Raw genomic sequence first — 20,000 nt, 5'->3', positions numbered from 1 at the left:
ACAGCCAGACTCACAGGAAAAAGCCACAGGCCGTGTGAGCTTCAGCAGGGCGATATCCTGGTCATTTGTCTTGCTGTTATAGTTCTCATTCAGGATGACGGTCTCCACATAGTACGGGTCGGGCAGGTCGTCCTGGCTGAAGTTCCCCACGTAAACCTTCCAGTTGGCGGCGGCCGATCCAGAGGGGGTGGACCTACAGCCAGCAGGGAGAGCCAATGATGAAATGAGCACACCAAAGACAGACGGGTGTCAGCTGATGTATTTTATTTAGCCACACCAAGCAGTCTATACCGTTTGCACTCGGACTGAGAAAATAATTTTGGGGGGTGCCAGGTTCTGTCCCATTTTGGCCATTATTTGGGATCACCAAATGTGTTATTCTTACTCATCAGTACTAGATTGTCAATTGTGTCCTCTGTGTATGTGCAGGCAGTCTAAATCTCCTCTAAAGCACTAGCCCACAAGCAAGGGACATCCTACAGGAGAACTACCGCCATGCTACAGGAGAGTCAGCACCATGCTACAGGAGACCTAGTGCCCTTGCTATAGCAGAACTAGCACCATACTACAGGACAGGTACCTAGCGCTATGCTACAGGAGAACTAGCGCCATGCTACAGGAGACCTAGTGCCCTTACTACAGCACAGCTAGCACCATACTAGAGGAGTGCTAGCTAGCGATATGCTACAGGAGAGCTAGCGCCATGCTACAGGAGACCTAGCGCCCTTGCCACAGCAGAGCTAACACCATACTACAGGAGTGCTAGCTAGCGATATGCTACAGGAGAGCTTGTGCTATGTTACAGGAAAGCTAGCGCCATGTGACAGGAGAGCTAGCACCAGGGCTGAGTGAATTCCCAGGGACGGAATTATATTATTCTCGGGCCAGGGACAATAATATTTACCACAAGACCACAGACCACTGGGGTCTCCCCTCCTCCAGCGTCCCCCCCTGACAACAGCCCAGGCCGCCACCATGCTACAGGAGAGTTAGCACCATGCTACAGGAGAGCTAGTGCCATGCTACAGGAGAGATACCACCAGGAGAGAGAGCGAGCGTTGCCCGGAGAGGGGGATTTCTCACTGACGACGTCACTAGACATCTGTTGAACGTGTGGAGGCTACTTACACACTTCCCAGTTTATAAGACCATGAGTGGCAGACTTCTGGCCTTAGCCGGTTATTAAACACCATATGCCTGCACACATTTTGAAATATCCTTGCTTTTATTATGTCTACATCACAGACCTTTCTCCAGGTATTACTCCAGCAATGTTGAGGTCCATCCTGCATACATGTTCAACTATACAAGGTTATTCAGTTCATAGCCTTCATCTAGAAATCAGCTTCCACTAACTGTTAACAAGGCAGGTAATGGACCTCAACAGTATACTAATGAAAATACTGAGAGAAAATATGCATCATAAATATTTCTGTTAATACAGTGTGCATAATTTCACACGTACGCTAGTTATTTTCTCATTATGTTTGCATCATTCTCAACCCAGTTGTCATTATTTCTATTGAGCTATTTTACTCGTATGAATAAATTTGCAGTTGCTTGCTCGTGGCCTACGTGTCAGCGCGTTTCAGCACTGACCTTGGGAAGCAGTGAGCAGCGGTCACCACGAAGTCCGGAGCCACCAAGGAGCCTCCGCAGACATGGGCGCCGAGATAGTGCAGCGAGACCTGCCAAGGCCACTCACCCGCCTGCGCCACATCGCCCCCTATAATCCGGGAGGTTGACTGCGGCCTCCCACAGTCTGGGGCGACAGCGGGGGGGGGGGGGGGGTAGCGAAAGGAACGAGGGTGGGAACAAACAGACGGAAAAATGGGTAAATTGATTTTAAGCTTATATCACATCACAACTTCAAGAATTGTTGCATGAACGATAACAAAAAGCACAGTTCATTCTAAATCTGCATGTGAAATTTTAACGGTATGTGACCTATACGCTTTGGTTTGGAGAAAAAAACAAAGCAAGCAGACTGCTCCCTTCTAAAGACACTTGTTAGACCTACTGTCATACAAATAAGATTAGCATATCTTTTTTCCAGTTCACAACAAGTTTCCATCAGAATATGGATCGATCACTAGTCACATGTTCAAAATACAATTCATTTATTTTTCATTTTTGATATTTCGTTTTTTTACTGTGAAAACTGAATTTTAAATCAACACTTCACATTATCAAAATTTGCTCAGTAAACAGAGAAACCAGACATTCAAAAACATTTTTTTCATTCCTTATATTATATATATATATATATATATATATATATAATTTTTTTTTGGAATGACAAGTCCCATTTCACTGCAATGTCTTCCATCAGTTCTAGAGAATGCAGGCTAGCCAGGGGACCAGAGATTGACAATCCCCCTGAATCTCGCAAACTCCAGCAGCTGCCGGGGGTAATCCGTGGGAGTGGTAAGCGGAAGCTGTCTCCAGTTCCTATATATCTCGATGAGACTAGCGCATGCATCCTCTAAATCGCGTGCGCAGTAGCGCCCTCTGCAGTCCACCAAGCTCAGCTGCGCAGATGCCGCGCTGGAGGACTATATGTACTTATCTGAAGCAGGCGCATCCCATGCATCGGCCAGAGAGTGAATCACACAACATGTGTGGGGGGAGGAGCTAAGGCCAATTATGCACCGCCATATTGACCTGCCAGCCAATGACGGCACCGTAAAAGAGCTGTAAACCGACCAACTACAGCACATTCACTGGAATGAATACACTGTAGTTCTGTTCTGTCATCCTGCATAATCAGGTTAGTATCTGGATTCAGAACCTGGAGAATTTTTTAATAAAAAATCTAGTTCTAGTCAACAATTACACATTATCACATTTAAAGTTGAATTCAGGATGAGCCTTCTCCATGAAATCAAAGCATTCAGAATACATGAAACTGGGAAATATCTGGAAATGCACTCTGACAATGCAGATTTCTTATTAGCTGTCAGTAGACAAAAGTCTCCAGATTCTGCAGTTTCCTGGCCAACAAATTGTTCCACCCTGGTTTAATGGTCAAACATTTCTGTTAGAAAAGCTCATACCTACACACTCCAGAGAGACAGTCTGGTGTCCAGGACAGGAAGTGCTGTGTGACACAAGGAATACAATGCAATGTAAGAGCAAGCAGCAACACCAGAGCAAAGATTACACAGTCAGCTTCCCCCACTCTGTGGTACCGATCGGTCCAGGGAAAGAGGCAGGGCAATAGGACAACCGATGGCGGAAGACAGCCATTATACTTGAATCTTAGGATAACAGTGATGTGCTGTAATATATCTGTGCGGAGGCAGGCATGCTGTGGCCCTACCTGACGTTGACCTTTCCATGGATCAGCTCAGGCCCGCTGCTGATGACTGTGAGTCCAGTGGAGGGCTGAGCCTCTATACTTCCTGTCTTATAGCTCCTGTGGGGGAGAATTAACACACATGTGCACGCAAGCACACACAAACAAGCAAACATACACATATGTACACACACACACACACATACACACAAGTGCACGCATGCAAACACGCAAATGCACATTCACACACAGACACACATAGTAAGTTTGTAAGTCGAAAATGTGACATAAATATTAAATAATACTGTATACACGTGCCAATTCCCTGTGAACTGGAGCAAAGGTGCACTTGCTAGTCTTCACCAGTAGGGGGCAGGGCATGCACATTTGATTTGAGCAACTTTATCCATCCCAGCTGCTATCATACAGTACTTGTGAGTTGTGAGTAACTACAGCAACTGCATAGATACATTAACAAACAGCATTCCATCCTGTGGGTGACTGTGACAAGCAAGTGAGAACAATGGCACGGAGAATCTCTGTGTAACGAAGTGGGTGGGGGGGGGGGGGGGGAGAATGGAGGGGGTCTTACTTTCGGAAGCCCATCTGGTCACAGGTCTGGTCGGCATTATTCTGGCCCCAGCCCTGCGAGCACACCGGCAAGAAACGCTCATCCTGAGCGGTCCGGACCAACAAAAGAGCGTTCTGCCCAAATCTCACTGCAGAGAGAGGGGGGCGGAGGGGCGGGGAGGGGAGGGGGTGGGGGGTTTAGAAAGAAGGGGAAGAGATGGATGGAGGAAGCACAGAAGAGGTGGAAGCAGAGAGAAACAGAAAGAGAGAGAGGGATTAGGGGAAGGCCGTTTGGGATGGGACAGTATTATTGAGGCAGTATTATCATATCTGTTCTGATTGTCTGTCACATCAATGTGCTGGTTTGTATATTTCATTTCATTTTTTTGTGATTGCATTTTTTTTAATATGATTATGTGATTCTGTCCTTATCTCTGTCTCTCTCTTTGTGCTGTATGGATTTCTTGTCTCTGTGTCACTGTCTGCATATGTATCTTACGGTGGCCATCATATTATTTGTACATGCCGTACGTACGCAATCTGTTTTACTGTCCGTTTGTCTGTCTGTTTTGTATATCCACACTTCCGGGTTCCGATCTGATTTTTAGTGTGCTTGTCTACGTCTGTCCATCTGTCTGATTTTCAGTACGCTTGTCTGTCTGTCTGTCTGTCTTTCTGTCTGTCTGTCTGCTTGAACGTGAGCTCACCACAGACGGTTTCGTCACTGCCCATCTCACAGTCGAGCCTCATGTCACACAGCACTGTGTCGTTGGGGCAGGTGTCCCGCATAGCCAAGCTGGGCCGCGTCCCCTTATTCCCACCGCCATCATCGTCATCGCCGCCGCCATCATCGTCGTTGTCGTTGTCGTTGTCGTTGTCGTTGTTGCCGCCAACAGCTGTCCACTGCCTGGAGCTGAAATGCACTGTGTGGGCAGACAGGAGGAGTGGAGAGAGAGGGAGAAAGAGGGATACAGGGGAGGACAGAGACAATGTTTACATGTCAGTAATTAATGCCGTTAGCCAAAGCAATTTACAAAAGTACATTATGCATGGTGAGTAAACACCATGAGAGCCAGAGATAGGCATAATGAATGGCTTCTTTTTTTTTTTTTTTTTTTCTGAAACATTGAGTTAAATAGAGACAGTGAGTTTTAAGTATGCTCAGTAATGTAAAGCTGAGTTTTGTGACATTTCTGGAAGACAGCCAGTGAATCTACCTTTCTAGTGTTCTGACCGTCAGGACAAAAAATAGCAAGCAAAAAAAAAAAAAAAAAAATTAATTAATGGCCAAGGTCATTCACGTTGTAGTGCCTCACCTCCCAGCCAGATGGCAACAGCGAGCAGCAGGAGCAGAATTGTAGTCACTCCCGAGCCCCCGTAGCAGCGGGCACCACCGCAGGACATCTTCTTCTTCCTCTGAGGAAGAGCTGGGAGACACAGAGGGTACCGGGTCAAACAGGGCACAGGGTCAAACAACCCTTCTAGGATGTCGTGGCAGTGGTGAGAGAGCCTTTCGTGCACACTGGATTATGAGGGAAGCACTGTGACACAGAGATGAAACAACAGCAGAAGGGCATATACTGTAGTAGACACTCTTATCTCCAGAAATAAGATTCTTATATTCATTACATACAATCAGTGCACACAACTGGATATTTACTGAGGCAATTCAGGTTAGGCCTATCACATCCCTAACCATTAGACTATGCTGCCACCCTCTCTGAGAGGCAGAGAGGAAGAGAGAGAGAAAGAGAAAGAAAAAGAGATATACATACAAAGAGACAGAGACAGACAGAGATTGAGAGAGAAAAATAGAAAATGTGAACTTCGTGAGTATAGCCTAACCAGAGAAGAAGAGAAAGCTTACGCTGGGCGACATGGGGTAGGACCACAGGTGGGAGAGGTTGAGGGACATAGTGGGGCTGGCTGGGGGGGTACAGCCCTCCCCCCGTCCCATAAACTACCTCTTCATACGACTTGAGGGGGGGCTGGAGCTGCACGGCCACCGAGTACGGAGGAGGGGGGTCATTCTGCGGGGGGGGGGAAAGAAATTTTTTTTCATTAACATGCTGAAGACATTCATTAAAATCACGTCCTTCATCACAGTCCGCAAGAACTACAGTCCCCACAGATTGAGATCAAGGACGAGTCACATGACCTGGAGAATCGAAACCAGGCCTAAGGAACGCAGGTGAGGGCGCACCAGAAAAAAACTCAGGTGACTGGTCATGTGACTGGCTGAGGGATAACATCTTACCTGTGCTGTTTACTGTAAACCAAGAAGAGAAATTGCCTTTTGAAAAATTACAGTTTAATATCGCAATAATGGAACATTTGTGTCATGTATAGAGTTTTATCCATATATTTCATCCTATTTTATTTTCTCAATTCAGGGTGTTTCTTTCTTGGATCCATAGCTATTCTTTATCCTTTTGTCATTTGGCTCTTTGAACCTACGTGGCGGAGCCAGTGGCTGTAAGTTAATATCAGTAACTTAATTTACAAGTGAGGCAATTCAATGAATCAAGAACACTTCTGGCGTTGAGTTTTGAAAAGCGATCCCTGATAATCCAGTTATGAAAGGTACTGTAGGCTACCTAATGAAAGGAGATTGATTAATCACATTCAGCTTTACTTTCATCTCTGGCTTTGACATTGATAGAAACGCCTGGAGCTCTATCGAGCTGTGGCCCCAGTGGGGCCCAGCCAGTCTTCAGGCTTCAGAGTCTTCATTTTCTCATCACGTTCTCCAAATCGTGAGTCACCTTCCCAGGCTCAAAGAGACATTTGAAAAATTGTAATGATCAATCTATGAAGCCTTGACAATCTTAATCAATCGTTAATTAACAATCTCTGTCCACGGTCGAAACGCTCAAACAAGAAGGACAAAACACGGCAAAAAAAAAAAAAAAACCGAGAGCGCCAAGTTCCCCTTTTGGTGATGCCTTTGTTTTAGGTTTCACCCGGCGAGCTCCATTACAGTCTTCCAGGGCTTCCGCCAGCGGGCTACTGGACAAACAGGCTTCCCGTGACCATGACCCAAAAAGTCAACAGTCCTCCGGTGGAGCCACTCCTTGAATGATACAACCTGCAAACCCATTGTCCCGGCTGGGTCGTCATTGGAGCTGCTCCGATTAGGTATTTTCCTTTTTTTGGGGGGGGAGGGGGGGGTTCCTACACGGTTTGGAGTGTCGACAAGACCACAGGAGAGGGGATTTGGCGCTTCACCTGCCAGCCTGGTTGGTTAACCGCAGTAGTGTGTCATTCGGTAAAAACCAGACTGCTGACGGTCTCTAATCGCCCCTCCCCCAATATTAATAACGACCGCGAAAAAGATACTATATTTTTCCAGAAACAAATCAGGACCGGTCGGGCTCGGAGTTCGGGTAAAAAGGGTGCCAACCAAAGTGCGCAGATGGCTACACATACTGGATACACATACAGTATAAACATACTTCCATACTTACTGTTTATTAAAACGTGCTTCCTCATTCTTACTCAGTGAGAGCTTGGCAATGTAAAAGTTTTTTTTTTTTTTTTTTAATCCGTTTCCCTGTATATCAACACAATGCAGCCAGTTCACAAAGGTAGGCCTGCCCCACTGATGAAAAATCGACACCGTTTTCACACACAGCATCCGAAGTGGGCATCCACCTTCTCCAACTGCTTATTTATGATTCTATTACACCTGCTCAGGTGGATCACAGGTAATCTATAGACCAGGGGGGGCGGCAGGTGTTTGATAAACGAAAGGCGTCCCACAGAGGTTAACCCTCCCATTGTGGGCACAGAATGGCTGCCAGTGTCCTCTACCCTAGCCCGAATATGGGAAACAATGCATATAAAGACACAGAGAGAGAGAGGCCACAACATGAGATGGGTGGGAGCCAGGAAGGAGGATACTGTTGATGGCATTTAATTGAATTTGTCAGGGACAACAACAGCCACCCAGATTTGGGCAGTCATTAATAATACAAGAAAAGGAGGGTCCCATACAGAGAAAAACAGTTTTAGTCAGAAATATGTAACCATCCTGGCTGATAGAAGCCTGTTGGCATCCCTCGCATCACTATGCTTTACTCCAGAGGGAAAAAAAGGAAAAAAGAAGACAGGCCAATCATGGCTTCCATTCCCTAAAACCATCTATCGTAGCCACTCATTTAGGCAAGCCAGTTTTTTGACTGCTGTTCGAGGTCTCTTTTTTAAAAATAAAACAAGAATTCCACCCCACAGGTCAGTTTGGCATATGATTCAGCAGCTATTTCTGAACAGCAGACACCCTCATACAGGAGAGCACAAATGCAGTCCAACTCGTTTGAGAGGACAAAGAGGGGGGTTTGTCTGATGTGATGTCACAATTCCCCCATCGCTGCTCCAATCCTAACACAGTACCCATATGTTTTTATTTTACTGTGGATTTCCATTTCAATGTAGATTTCTTAAAAATCCCATCTTTCCCCCATTTTGGAAGTTCCAATTTTTCCATGTTGTCACATTGCTGTTATGCCACTAACACCAGCAATTTTTTTAAAAATTGTATATTAGTTCATGCCTGACACAGTCTTTCCACTCTATGCTGAGCCTGCCACACTGTCTTGTCAGTAAGAGGATCACAATGACAATATGTTTAACACTTCATTGTGTTATTCTTGATAATTGTTTGATGGACGCACCCGTTATCTCGGCTGTGTATGTTTAAAAGATCAAATGAACAAACAGGCGACAAAGTGCGGCAGAGCCCTCACCTGCTAGCCAGTGAGCTTAAGTGAGGCTCAATGTGTGGCTCGATAAGCCAAAAGCATAAAACAATGGCCAAGGCAGCTGACCACACAGCAAGACATGCAGCATATTACACTACAGGACAGCTAGCACCAATCAGGGGAGAGGTGCAACTCTCACTGAACTAATATCATAGCCCAAGGTGGGGTGGGATTGGATGGGGGGAAAGGGGGGGGGGGGCGGGGTGGATTGTTGAGGAACTAATGTAGCGGTAACTCGAGGAACCAAGGTCAGCTGAAGCCCACCCACCCCTCCCCAGTGAGACAAAGCCAATTGTTCTTCACCCCTGAGGTCTCCTGGTAACACTTGGCTGATCTGATGAAAGGTGCTTGTGAAGAGCAGGTGACAGAACGGAGCCTGAGCCAAGCTGTAGCGCTCATTTAATGTAAGTTTTTTTTTTTTTTTTCATTGTGACCACCTCCCTCCCTCGCCTCCCAAACAAGGAGTTTTAACTGGTTCAGACAGGTTTGGCCTATCCTGGGTGAATTCACATGGAACAAAGACAATTACTGCAGTGCAAAACCTGTTCAGTACCTAGAATACCCCAAACCAAACCGGTCATTGAGTTACGAGCCTGTCTTGGACCAAACCCTCCTCCCCATATGCAGTTTAAAGTTTTAAATTCCCTGGCAGATTCCTGAAGTCTTTCAGATGTTTGTTTCCAGGAAGTAACTCACAATCACTCACAGAGAAACTGACCAAAAACCCAAAAGCAGCCCTGATTCTGAGCAGGCTATCAGCACAAGTAAGCCTGTGGTGCAACAATCTCAGATTAATTAAACATAAATAAATAAACCCAAATATAATAACAATAATGACAGTAATAAAACAACAACAAAATAATAATAATAATAATAATAATAATAATAATAATAATAATAATAATAATAATAAACAACTCACAAAGCATTATGCTTAAAACATTTTTTTTTAAAGCTGTTTCATAAGATTTCTTTCTATAGCTGGCTTCTCATGTTTCAAAAATTAACAAAAGGCTATAAGTTCACACCTGTTTTGAAATATAAAATTAAACACAGATGTATCTTTTCACAGGTCTAGCGGACCATACATTTAAATTGATTCAACATCAGGGGAAAAAAACTGAGGGAAAAATACACTGAACGTTATATTTCCTTTTGTTAAAAAAAAAAAAAAAACTGGCCCAACATAGGAAGACTATCTCCATTACAGGGCTGGTCTTCAGCTTCTCCATATTCAAGCCTTTCACAATATTTAGGTCAAAAGGACTAGGCGCCATGGGAAAACGCTTATGATAGCATCAAATATAAAGGGAACGACGTCCACCGAGGCCTTGGAGACCTACTTTTAGCAAAAGTTTTCCAACTTTAAATCTGGACCATCAATGCAGTCCAATAAAACAAATCAACACAATCCACAGGTTAAATGTTTCACTGTGAGACTGAGCAGGACGCATAACAAAGTGATCTAAATAGGATACAATCATATACGTGAGCCTGGTGATCGCCCATTGATCTGGTCAAACTGTTCTGTCAACTGCTATTATAGTGTTTTTCCCCCATCAACTGATATATGCGAACATGAAATTAAATCACATACACTCACAACATAAGCGCGTGCACACATTCACACACGCAGACACACCACAGCACAAGAAGAAAACATCCTCGGTTCAGCCAGCACCAGGACAACAAGTTCATTGTAAGTTCGGAGACCGAAACATTTCATAAAGTGCCAAGATCCATCCCATTGTTTCAGGGTACTTGAGAGGTACCAGTTTGTTATGCTACCTGGCCCAAGAGGCATTAAGTCAATCAAGAAGAGGGAGCAGTACCTACCGCATCATGTTGATCCATCGGGATGAAGGGACTGGGGAGAAGGTGAGCTGGCGAGTGGGAGGTAAGTTTGAACGCACTTCGGTCCCCTAGGGAGCAATCACAGCATGCTGACGCTTCTTCGTGAAAACTTCCTGGCCAGCTTTCATTCGCTCCGTCTGTAAGTGACCTCCGTGCCTCACACAGGTGGGCGTTACCACATCCTCCCCTTTTTCTCAGGTTCTCTCTGTCACGCGGGATACGGCATAGTACCACTCCACCTGCGGGACCGGTTCCGGTGACTGCTAACTTATAAATACCGGACGCCCAGCATCAGTCATAAAACACGAAAAAAACTTAATTCCGTTTTCACGGGCACCAATCCGATGGATATAAAAATCATTTAAACCAGTTATAGCTAGAAAGTAAGCAAGTAGGCATCGGGCTATCGTCCACACCGTGGCTTTCTACGGGGATCACTGTATGCTATGAAGTGACTTGATAAGTGTTATATCTCTGGCTTGAATCAAGCTTTTATTGTAGCCTAAAAATCTAAAATATAGGTGGAAATGTGTTTAGTTTACCTTTGAAACTTTTGGCGTTCTTAGTGTCAATGCTATCAGATGTATTTAATAGTTCATTTTGTACTTTCCGCCATGTTTCCAAATAAATGTGTCTTGCTTCTCTATGGCTTCCACTGAGACAAGTACTCCAGATGTCATGCCGAACGTGATCAACGGGTTTGTTATGAACATGTGGGTGATAATCTATTATCTCTTATCCCCTTGTCTTCTTCAGCATAGTTTCCTGTCCATAAAAATGCAGTGTCGCGACAGCACTTTAAAACCAGGCCAACTCAAACAGGTTTTGTGGCAAAAAGAAAGAATGTAAACGGAAGATGCATTAAATTCCCCCCTTCTGACGTTGTCTGCATTGCAGGCGTGTCTTATGAAAGTGCTATGTCACAGCTACATCGCGGTCCTTCCTTATGACAAGAAACACTTATCTTTTCTGCTGAACCGGTTAGTGTGTGTGCCGTGTGGATATTACATTACATTACGGGCATTCAGCAGACTCTCTTATCCAGAGCGACTTACACAATTTTTATATAGCATTTAAATAACATCCATTTTTACAGCTGCATATATACTGAAGCAATGCAGGTTAAGTGCTTTGTGCAACGGTACAATGGCAGTGTCCTACCCGGGAATTGAACCTGTGACCTATTCGCCTGCATGTGGTGTGTGTGTATGTGCGTGCGATGTGTGGAGATACAGAAAGTAACACCAGATGGTGGATTATGCCTGAACACAACCCTTAAAGAAAAAGAATAATAATAATGAAAATGCGATTTACAGGTCCATAATATAAAGACACACATATGATCACATGTAAGAGTGTGCATGTGTCCACTGCACTTGTGTGCGCTCTATGTGTGTGTGTGTGTTTGTGTGTGGGTGTGTGTGTCTGTGTGGGTGCATGGGTGGTGTGTGTGTGTGTGTGTGCGTGTGTATGTGTGTGCTTGTGCATGTGTGTGGGTGCGTGTGTTTGTAAATGGGAGCATTAGATTCTATTTGTGTTAGTGAATTTATAATTGAGATGTAAAAGAAGGCAAAGACAGCAAGAGGCAGGCCTAATTAGACAAAACGTGCATCATGGCCGATAATTAATAATTTTGTCATTTTAATTTGGTGTGATGACTACTGCTTAAAGTCTTACTGGTTCTGCAAAAGCTCCATACTCGGCTATCTATGAACCTATTTCCTATTATGTATTTCTTTTAAAATCAGTCTTTGGAAAGAAAATGATCCTTAATCAACACGCGCTATTATATGTCTGACATTGCTATTCAGGCATTAACATGTGATCACGTTTTGCATTGATGCCATCCTGTATATGTCCGCATGTGCATGGAGATGCCACTGAATCTTAACCAGGGAAGGGAGACGCTGGTGCACCTGCATCACCACATCCGCCTCAGCTGCAGGTGTGAAAGGTGTTCGGATGGAATGGGCCAGTGAGAGGCTACCTGCTCAGGTTCCTTCAACTGTGGATGCTCCCGGTCCTCTGATGGAACAGGATTCTTTACAAAACTATAGAAAAAGGTGACAGGGTCTAAGGTGTATGGGAAGCTGGAGCATATTTATTATGTTCGTAGTTTTTGTCACCCAACTGATTTTAGTCTGATTTTGGAATAAACATTATTTTCAATAGACTATGATATTTTTCTGTTTTAATTGTGTTGAATGAAATTATAAATATTTCATTTTTTCCCCCATTTTTCTTTATTTAAACTCAGCCACACTGAGAGCAGGCACCCTATTTTACAAGTGTGCTGAATGTACACACAAAACACAACAATTCGAAAGGATCATAAGTAGTCCAAGTAAAATAAATAAACATTTAAAATGAAATCTAAAAAAACTAAACATGAAGTAACTTCAAATACTAATGAAAAAACTGAATAAAATAAATGAAATAAATTAAAGTAACCTCCAGTAACCTCAAGTGTGAGACAGGCACATGCCTATATTTAACATCCCCGTGGTCCCAGACAGAGAGAAATGTTGCCTCAACAATCCTCTGACTACAACCCGTAGCAAAACAAGACTTGTTCCTGCTCAGGAAACCAGGCTTCATTCTTAAAATTTTTTTCACCAGATTGTCACTGTGAGTTTTAAAAGTGAATCTGGTGTCAAGACAAATGCCTAGATGTTTATATGCAGAGACTTTCTCTATGTTAGCACCACTTGATATATTATTTATCAGGTTAGTGTATTCATTATTTCTTGTCTTTAGGAATAACAAGCATTTTCTTTTAGATTTATTTAGCACAAGCTTGATATTAACCAGTTCACGCTGCAAATAATTAAAAGCAGACTGAAGATTTTCAACCGCTTAAAAGCATACTTTATGACCAAAGCAATAAATTATTCTGTCATCTATCAATAACATATTCTGTTAATCTGTAGCAGGCAAAAAAGCCCTCATAGATTTAAAAAAAACACTTGGATTATTCAAGGTATTTGGATTTGGAGTGTATTTTGAAATTGGAGCTGTGAAGGTAGTCAAAACCTTATATAAATTGCTAATGTGCCTAGTAACATGAATGTAGGTTGATTTCCCACTATTGTGGGAATAGTGTTAATGGAATCTGATGGTCAGAGTCCAGTATAAGAAAAGTTACAGTCCAAAGGGGGAACCATTGTGAGAGAAACTCTTACCCTGGGGGCATCGGACCCAGGGGTTACAATTACAAAAAGGAAATCTTGAAATCCTGGCTTGTGCTGTAGTTTAATACACCCATTAAACAAATGCATTTTTAAAAATCTGCATTTAACTACGTTTAATTTATTTAAGAACAAAACTCCTTGCTGTAGGCATACTGTTGCATTTGCCACCCGTTAGTATTGTTCTAAAGAAAAATAGAAACATCTGACAAATATTTGACAAACAAAATCTATATATTTTCTAAATGCTTATCAACCATTTTTTTTAGAAGAGATCCAGCATTCTGTTAATGAGGGAGTCCAGGCGTGCCTGCCTCTTTCCCTCCCATATTGACATCTTCATCCCTTCATGTTGCCTCTCTGTGTATTCTTGGATAACATCCAGAGCACAGTCCCTACTGTTCTTTCTCTTCCTCTTTTGAGATGTGTCACTTCAGGTCAATCCAGCTCTGTGATTCTCAAAGTCCGTACTGGGGTATCACTGTACATGCTGCACATACATAGGACGGAGTGTAGCACAGTGGGTAAGGAACTAGACTTGCAGGTTCGATTCCCGGGTAAGGACACTGCCGTTGTACCCTTGAGCAAGGTACTTAACCTGCATTGCTTCAGCATATATCCAGCTGTATAAATGGATACAATGTAAAAATGCTTTGTAAAAGTTGTGTAAGTCGCTCTGGATAAGAGCGTCTGCTAAATGCCTATAATGTAATGTAATGTAATGCTGATTTTCATTCCAATTTGCAATTGATAATTGCAAGCCCAGGATTTTAATAAATAAGTGGTTAACTTTTTTAAATATTATATATTTTTTTATGTTTTGGGGAATCATTTACTCATGAAAGCTACATTATGACAGAAGGTTCCCCCTGCTGAATGCCCCTGAGGTTGTGGCTGGAATAGGGTCCCCACCTCCTCTGTCTGGCCCATAGGTGGCAGTATAGAGCTGGTGGTGTCTCTTGATTGTGATGGAGCAGAGGCCACTACATTGAATGGTTGGATGTTGGTCCTGTGCCCTATGACCTTGTGCATGGTCTTGAATAATGGCCAAGATGACACCGTGACCTCCCCTTCGTCCATCCCAGATCATGTCGCTGGTAATAACAGGTCCTTATGAAGCTTCAAATGGAATAAATATCTTTATTTAAATTAGCCTAAATAGGCTACATCAAAAGCGATAACTTCAATGAATGCTTGAGCATTCTAATAATAGCCTATGCTGAAGATGACAGATTCAGAACGTGCACCTTGAATTCTTTTCAGGATTTTGCATTTTATCTTACTCTGTTGGCTGGCAGCCAGGCTGGCATCGCTTTCTGATAAAGGGTAGACTGTGGCCATAAAGGGATGCACATGGTCACCAACAGGTATGCAATGCTCTTCAAATTGGTTTTAAGGGCCTAATGTGTGCCTAGAATGCATTCCCCACACTATTGCACAATCACCACCAGCCTACATTGTTGACACAAAACAGGGATGGATCCATGGATTCATGCTGTTTATGCCAAATTTTAACCCTACCCTCTGCATGTCACAGCAGATATTAAGATTCGTCATACTTGGCGGCATTGTTTTCCCATCTTCGGTCAGTTTTTGGTGATCACATATCCACTGTCACAGTAAACAAACAATAAAATAAAAAATAAAAAAACGCAGAAAAATGTGATCTCATAGCTGTTCCGTCCGGCTAAGCAGTTGTTTTGCCAACATTACATTTGCTCTATCCTAGGATGATCTCTGCTCTTTACTTTTGTTGATTTGACAGAATCAAAGCCATTCATCTATAGTGTTGACACCTGACTGTAATTGGTCTTTGTCCAGAACATCAAGCAATTCCCTTCACTGACGTATCTGGAGATACCCACTTCAGAGTAGGGCTCTTTAATGATTCAATAAAGGTGATGTCAAGCCCTCCGAAACTGACCGACTACTTACACGGGGCGACGCTGAGCCCTCGCTGAGCTCAAAGGCAGGCTTTCAGGACGGGGTGTCAGGCTTGAGATAACCGGGCGTAAAGTCAGCTTAATTCCAAAATTTCACACCTCAGCAGTTTAAGCAAAATTAGAGCTGGGGGCTTAAATGGTGCCCAGGTGAAGGGGAGTCAGGTATGCGTTCAAAGGTGTGGCCGGCTATGGGGTTTGGATCAAAGATTATCTGACAATAACTGACACATTTGCCCATTTGAAACGTAAAGGAGAAAGAACATGCCTTTTTCTGAGAGGCTTTCAGGTTAATTATTTAAGTAATCAGTTTACCCAAAAAACTCTAGTCTTCTCCTGGCACTTGGAGAGGCAGCAGAATGCACTCCTCTCACCTTAGTCAAATGGGCACAAAAAATGAGCTGTAACTCAACACATAAATGGAGTATTTTTAACACAATGAGGGGCTACTGTTTCAATTGGGTCAATTGAAATCGATCCCAGACACTGACTCACTATGCACCAGAAGTACTATTTGCTGTTGTTTTATTGCAAAGTATTATATTCATTTTTTAATTCAAATAAGAAATATTCTCAGCTTTGCATTGATGACTTACAGTGACATTTTAATGTGAATGTGCAAAAAAAACTATTGAGTTCAAGAGTGATTTTATTTAATAGTTATATATATGTATACATTATATGTATATTTTATTTATGCCTTATTGGTATTTAGGGGAGTTGGAGATGCTAGGTAGGCAGTGTAATTGGAAGTCCGGTGCCAGCTTTTTTTGTCCACCTATGGTGCTTAAACAGAGCCAATTTACATGTTCCAGCGCACACAAGGAAGCACCTCCCAACAAATGAAGATAAGCATGTGAGTAAAGCAAGTCTGAATACTTAAGAAAACACTCATAATTTAAATTTAGCAAAAAAAATTAAAAATACTGAAGCAGGAGTGTAAATCTGCCGAGTCAAATAGGACCCAGAATGCTTGGATAGGACATCTATAGAGGAAGCTGCATTTCTATGAGTAGTTATGTTATATGGCCAGCAGAGGGCGTCCCTCCTCATTAACCAAGCAGAACACCAGCACCAGTGGATTTGTGGGAGACCAGATTAGTGGCTGGATTAACTAAAGTATCTCTTCTTAATCCATATCCACTATGGTGTTTAATTTGGGGAGGATGGATCTCTCAGGACACTCATGTCCTGAACGTAGATGCTCAGTGTCTGTGGGCCTAATGTGGGGCAAGGTTGTGATTCATCGACTGTAGAAATCTTTATCCTGTTCAACTGGAGATTAGCAAATTCAAGAAGGCAGCATTTACTGTAAAACACGATATACTCTGTGGTTCTAAGGTCTTCCTATTTGAAAATACTGTTATGAAAGATTCTGTGCTGGGAGGTTCTTCCTTATGCAGTGGGTTTCAATTTCAGACACCTGAAGGAGAACTCTCTTGGCATGTTTTGTGTTTTTCGAGCGTGACAATATCAAAATAACACATGTAGGGATGCAACAAGAATGCCTGAACAACTTTTAAAGGAGCACCCAGAAGAGTTCCGTTGATCTTATTATGATTCATTAAAATCTTAGGCTCTATAAAAAAAAATTTTTAATTAATCCCCAAGTTTTCGATGAACCGGCACAATGACACTGATAGAGCTAACTATATGCCAGCAACAGTGAAGCTAAGTAAATTTGACTCATCTCATGTTCAGTGTATTACAGATATCAAATGTCAGATATACGGTCTCACCCAACAGCTCTGATGTGGTTTTTTAACAGTGTGGGATAACCCAGGTTTTATGTTTGACCTTATGAGGAGCCACGTGCTGTGGACTAGTGTACTTGTTCTGTGAGAAAATTCTACTGTGAGTCAGACTTGCTGCTTCTAAGGGCCTTAATGTTTAATTGGATGTGTTATCTGCATTTGTCATTAGTATGAAGTGCAGCTACCGAACTGGGGAAGTACACACCAATCAATGTATTTGACGTTACCTTTTCAGGCGAGGTTATGTGAAAGATTGACTTCTGGGTGGAAATCCTCCTGCCAGATCTGATCACACGAGGTTCCTCAGCTGGGACGCCTATAATCTTTGGGCCTGGAATGTGTATCGCTTCTTATTTGTGTTGCCGCAGCAACAGTCAATGGGCTCGTGTTTCTCTTTACTTCCCGCATACTGATATTTTCAACGGCTGCCTCTAGAGGGAAGCATTCAACCGTGGCTACACCTCCATATCCATGGCCGTAGGAGAGCAGCCACCCCGCTGGAGGTGACAGCGTGGCTGGGACGTACCTGCCTCGCCACGCAAAAAGAAAAAAAAAAAAAGCAACTTTTCTCACGCCAGCCGTGGGTGAAGTGCAACGTCTGTCCCCTGACATGGCCGAGCGGTTCCGAAAGAGAAGCGGTGGCCAGCAGAAGGACACTTTGGAAAAACTTGTGCTTCCCCCTCCCTTCATTGAATCAGTGGGAGGGGGTTTCAGAGATGGAATGGTGGCTATTTTCATTCCCAAGACAAGAACAGTATGTAGCAGATAAAAGGTCAAACCAAAAACGAATCTTTTCTCAGTTGGGGGGGTGGGGGGGGATGGGGGGGGTCGGGGGAATTTGCAGAGCTGAAATGAAAAAAAAAACAGAAAAGTGTTAATTCCTCTTTCCTCATCCAAGGGTGGAGTTGAGAAAACAATTTCTTTCTCAGAGCGAGAGTAGGCACGACCAACGGACACTGCAAAACGGTCGGGGATTTTTCCGATCAAGAGCTCCCACGCCTGAAGACAGAAAAACAGAACAAAAAAAGGTGGCTGCATTGTTGACAGGGTGCCTGTGTGTCCGAGCTGCGCCCGCAGGGCAGGTGTTAATGAGGTCAGGGTCAGAGACTGCGCAGAGACGAGGATATGCTATGTGTGGGCAAAGGGTGCGCCTGGGTTGCAGTTTTATGCTTTCTTTTTGATGTTCCATTCCCTTGCTTCAAGGGGGCAATTCCCCCCAAAATATGCCCAGATGAAATATGGCAGCCACACCAAGTGGCATTCGGTACCAATTAATGAAAGGGGCGAGAGCGATTGCCTTTGTGTCTCAAACGTCCATGCTTGAAGAGAAGAGCACTACTTGTTGAAAAAATAATTCCATACAGTGTTTTCAGGAGAGCCTCTGTTTCCCGTGTTGAACAAAACAGTGAATTTTGAACTCCTCACAATGGAAAGTCTGATTCACATACAAAAATTCTTTAAGATGCACTTTCTGCATGCATAGAAGGTGTAACCTGCAACGAGCAGCAGTTTGAACATTTATGTACAACCGTTTAGACATTCTTTAACCAGAGCAATCTAGGTGCAGTTCCTTGTCCCTGCTGATTCTCACAGGGTTTGAGTCCCGTTGAGAGCTGAGGTCCTGTGCACTTGCCATATAGACCTTTTCCCATCATGCTGTGTTCATTTAAAGGACTTGGGCTAAAGACCCTGGTAGACAACTGATATGGTGTTGATGCTTGGCTATTATGCCCCCTGTGTTCCTGAGCTGGGTGCTGACTGCATTTTCACTGTCCCTTCAGTAGCACTAGAACAGCATGAATTAACTTTAAAAGTGTTCATTAGCATTAATCAATCAAGCAGTCATAAATCAATACATCTATAAAACATCAACAATAGTAGTGTACATTGATGAAACCAACATGCAATGGTAACATTATTACACTGCAGACTGCTATAAAACATCAACAACAGTAGTGTACATTAATTAATCATTCTAATAGCAGTCTACAGTGTAATAATGTTACCATAACATGTTGGTTTCATTAATGCAACAGTTGAGGAGTGGGTCATGTTTTTGCCTTAATTAATGTTGTAGGAATGAAGGGGTTAACTAATTGATTATTCGATGAACATGACCATCATTAATGCTAAAATCATTGGTTCAATGCTTTGTTTATGGCAATTAATGCATTAGTTAACATTACTGAATAATGGAGTCATATAAAGTATTCTCAACCTCAGGTCACATTGTGTGAACACTGCAGACCGCAAGCCAGTTGGTCATGTGCTGATTAAGAGGAAGCAAAAGTGAGACTGAGATCCGATTCTGCATATTGCTGAAGATTCAAAGAAACAGAAAGATTCACCACAGGCACACATACCTCTCCCCAATGCACACAAAAGGACCGCCTCTGTTTGTGAAAATACCCGTGGGACAGCAATCAGCATCTCTTTCCCCATAGTAATACAAAAAAAAAAAAAAAATCTTTCTCTACCTTCCCTTCCATATTTCAGTTCTAGTGACAAAGAGTTACCTGTCGCCGGGGGTTACGCCCCAACCATTGCACTTCTCATGAACCACTACTAGGGATGCATGTGATTTATGAATCTCGGCCTCTTCTTTGTTCGTCCTCATTTGTTTGCTCCCATCCCTC

The 20,000-nt window shown here is 43.2% G+C and overlaps 1 protein-coding gene across 1 annotated transcript in view; it reads right to left on the bottom strand.

The window, feature by feature from the left end:
* Positions 1–10,648, bottom strand: part of tmprss13a (transmembrane serine protease 13a) — a 16,599-nt gene extending 5,951 nt beyond the window's left edge. Inside the window, exons 1-9 of the mRNA XM_035385283.1 lie at positions 10,465–10,648; positions 5,736–5,898; positions 5,185–5,295; positions 4,576–4,791; positions 3,891–4,017; positions 3,323–3,418; positions 3,057–3,100; positions 1,600–1,762; positions 15–193 (exon numbers count right to left, since the gene is read on the bottom strand). Coding sequence (XP_035241174.1) covers positions 15–193; positions 1,600–1,762; positions 3,057–3,100; positions 3,323–3,418; positions 3,891–4,017; positions 4,576–4,791; positions 5,185–5,295; positions 5,736–5,898; positions 10,465–10,482 — 1,117 coding nt within the window. The 5' untranslated portion in view covers positions 10,483–10,648. The remainder of the gene's footprint in view (positions 1–14; positions 194–1,599; positions 1,763–3,056; positions 3,101–3,322; positions 3,419–3,890; positions 4,018–4,575; positions 4,792–5,184; positions 5,296–5,735; positions 5,899–10,464) is intronic.
* Positions 10,649–20,000: the final 9,352 nt, after the last annotated feature.

Source organism: Anguilla anguilla, chromosome 12 (assembly GCF_013347855.1).
Source record: "Anguilla anguilla isolate fAngAng1 chromosome 12, fAngAng1.pri, whole genome shotgun sequence".
NCBI classification, from domain to species: Eukaryota; Metazoa; Chordata; class Actinopteri; order Anguilliformes; family Anguillidae; genus Anguilla; species Anguilla anguilla.
The sequence above is the reverse complement of the archived record's forward strand: the minus strand, read 5'-3'. Positions and strand labels throughout refer to the sequence as shown.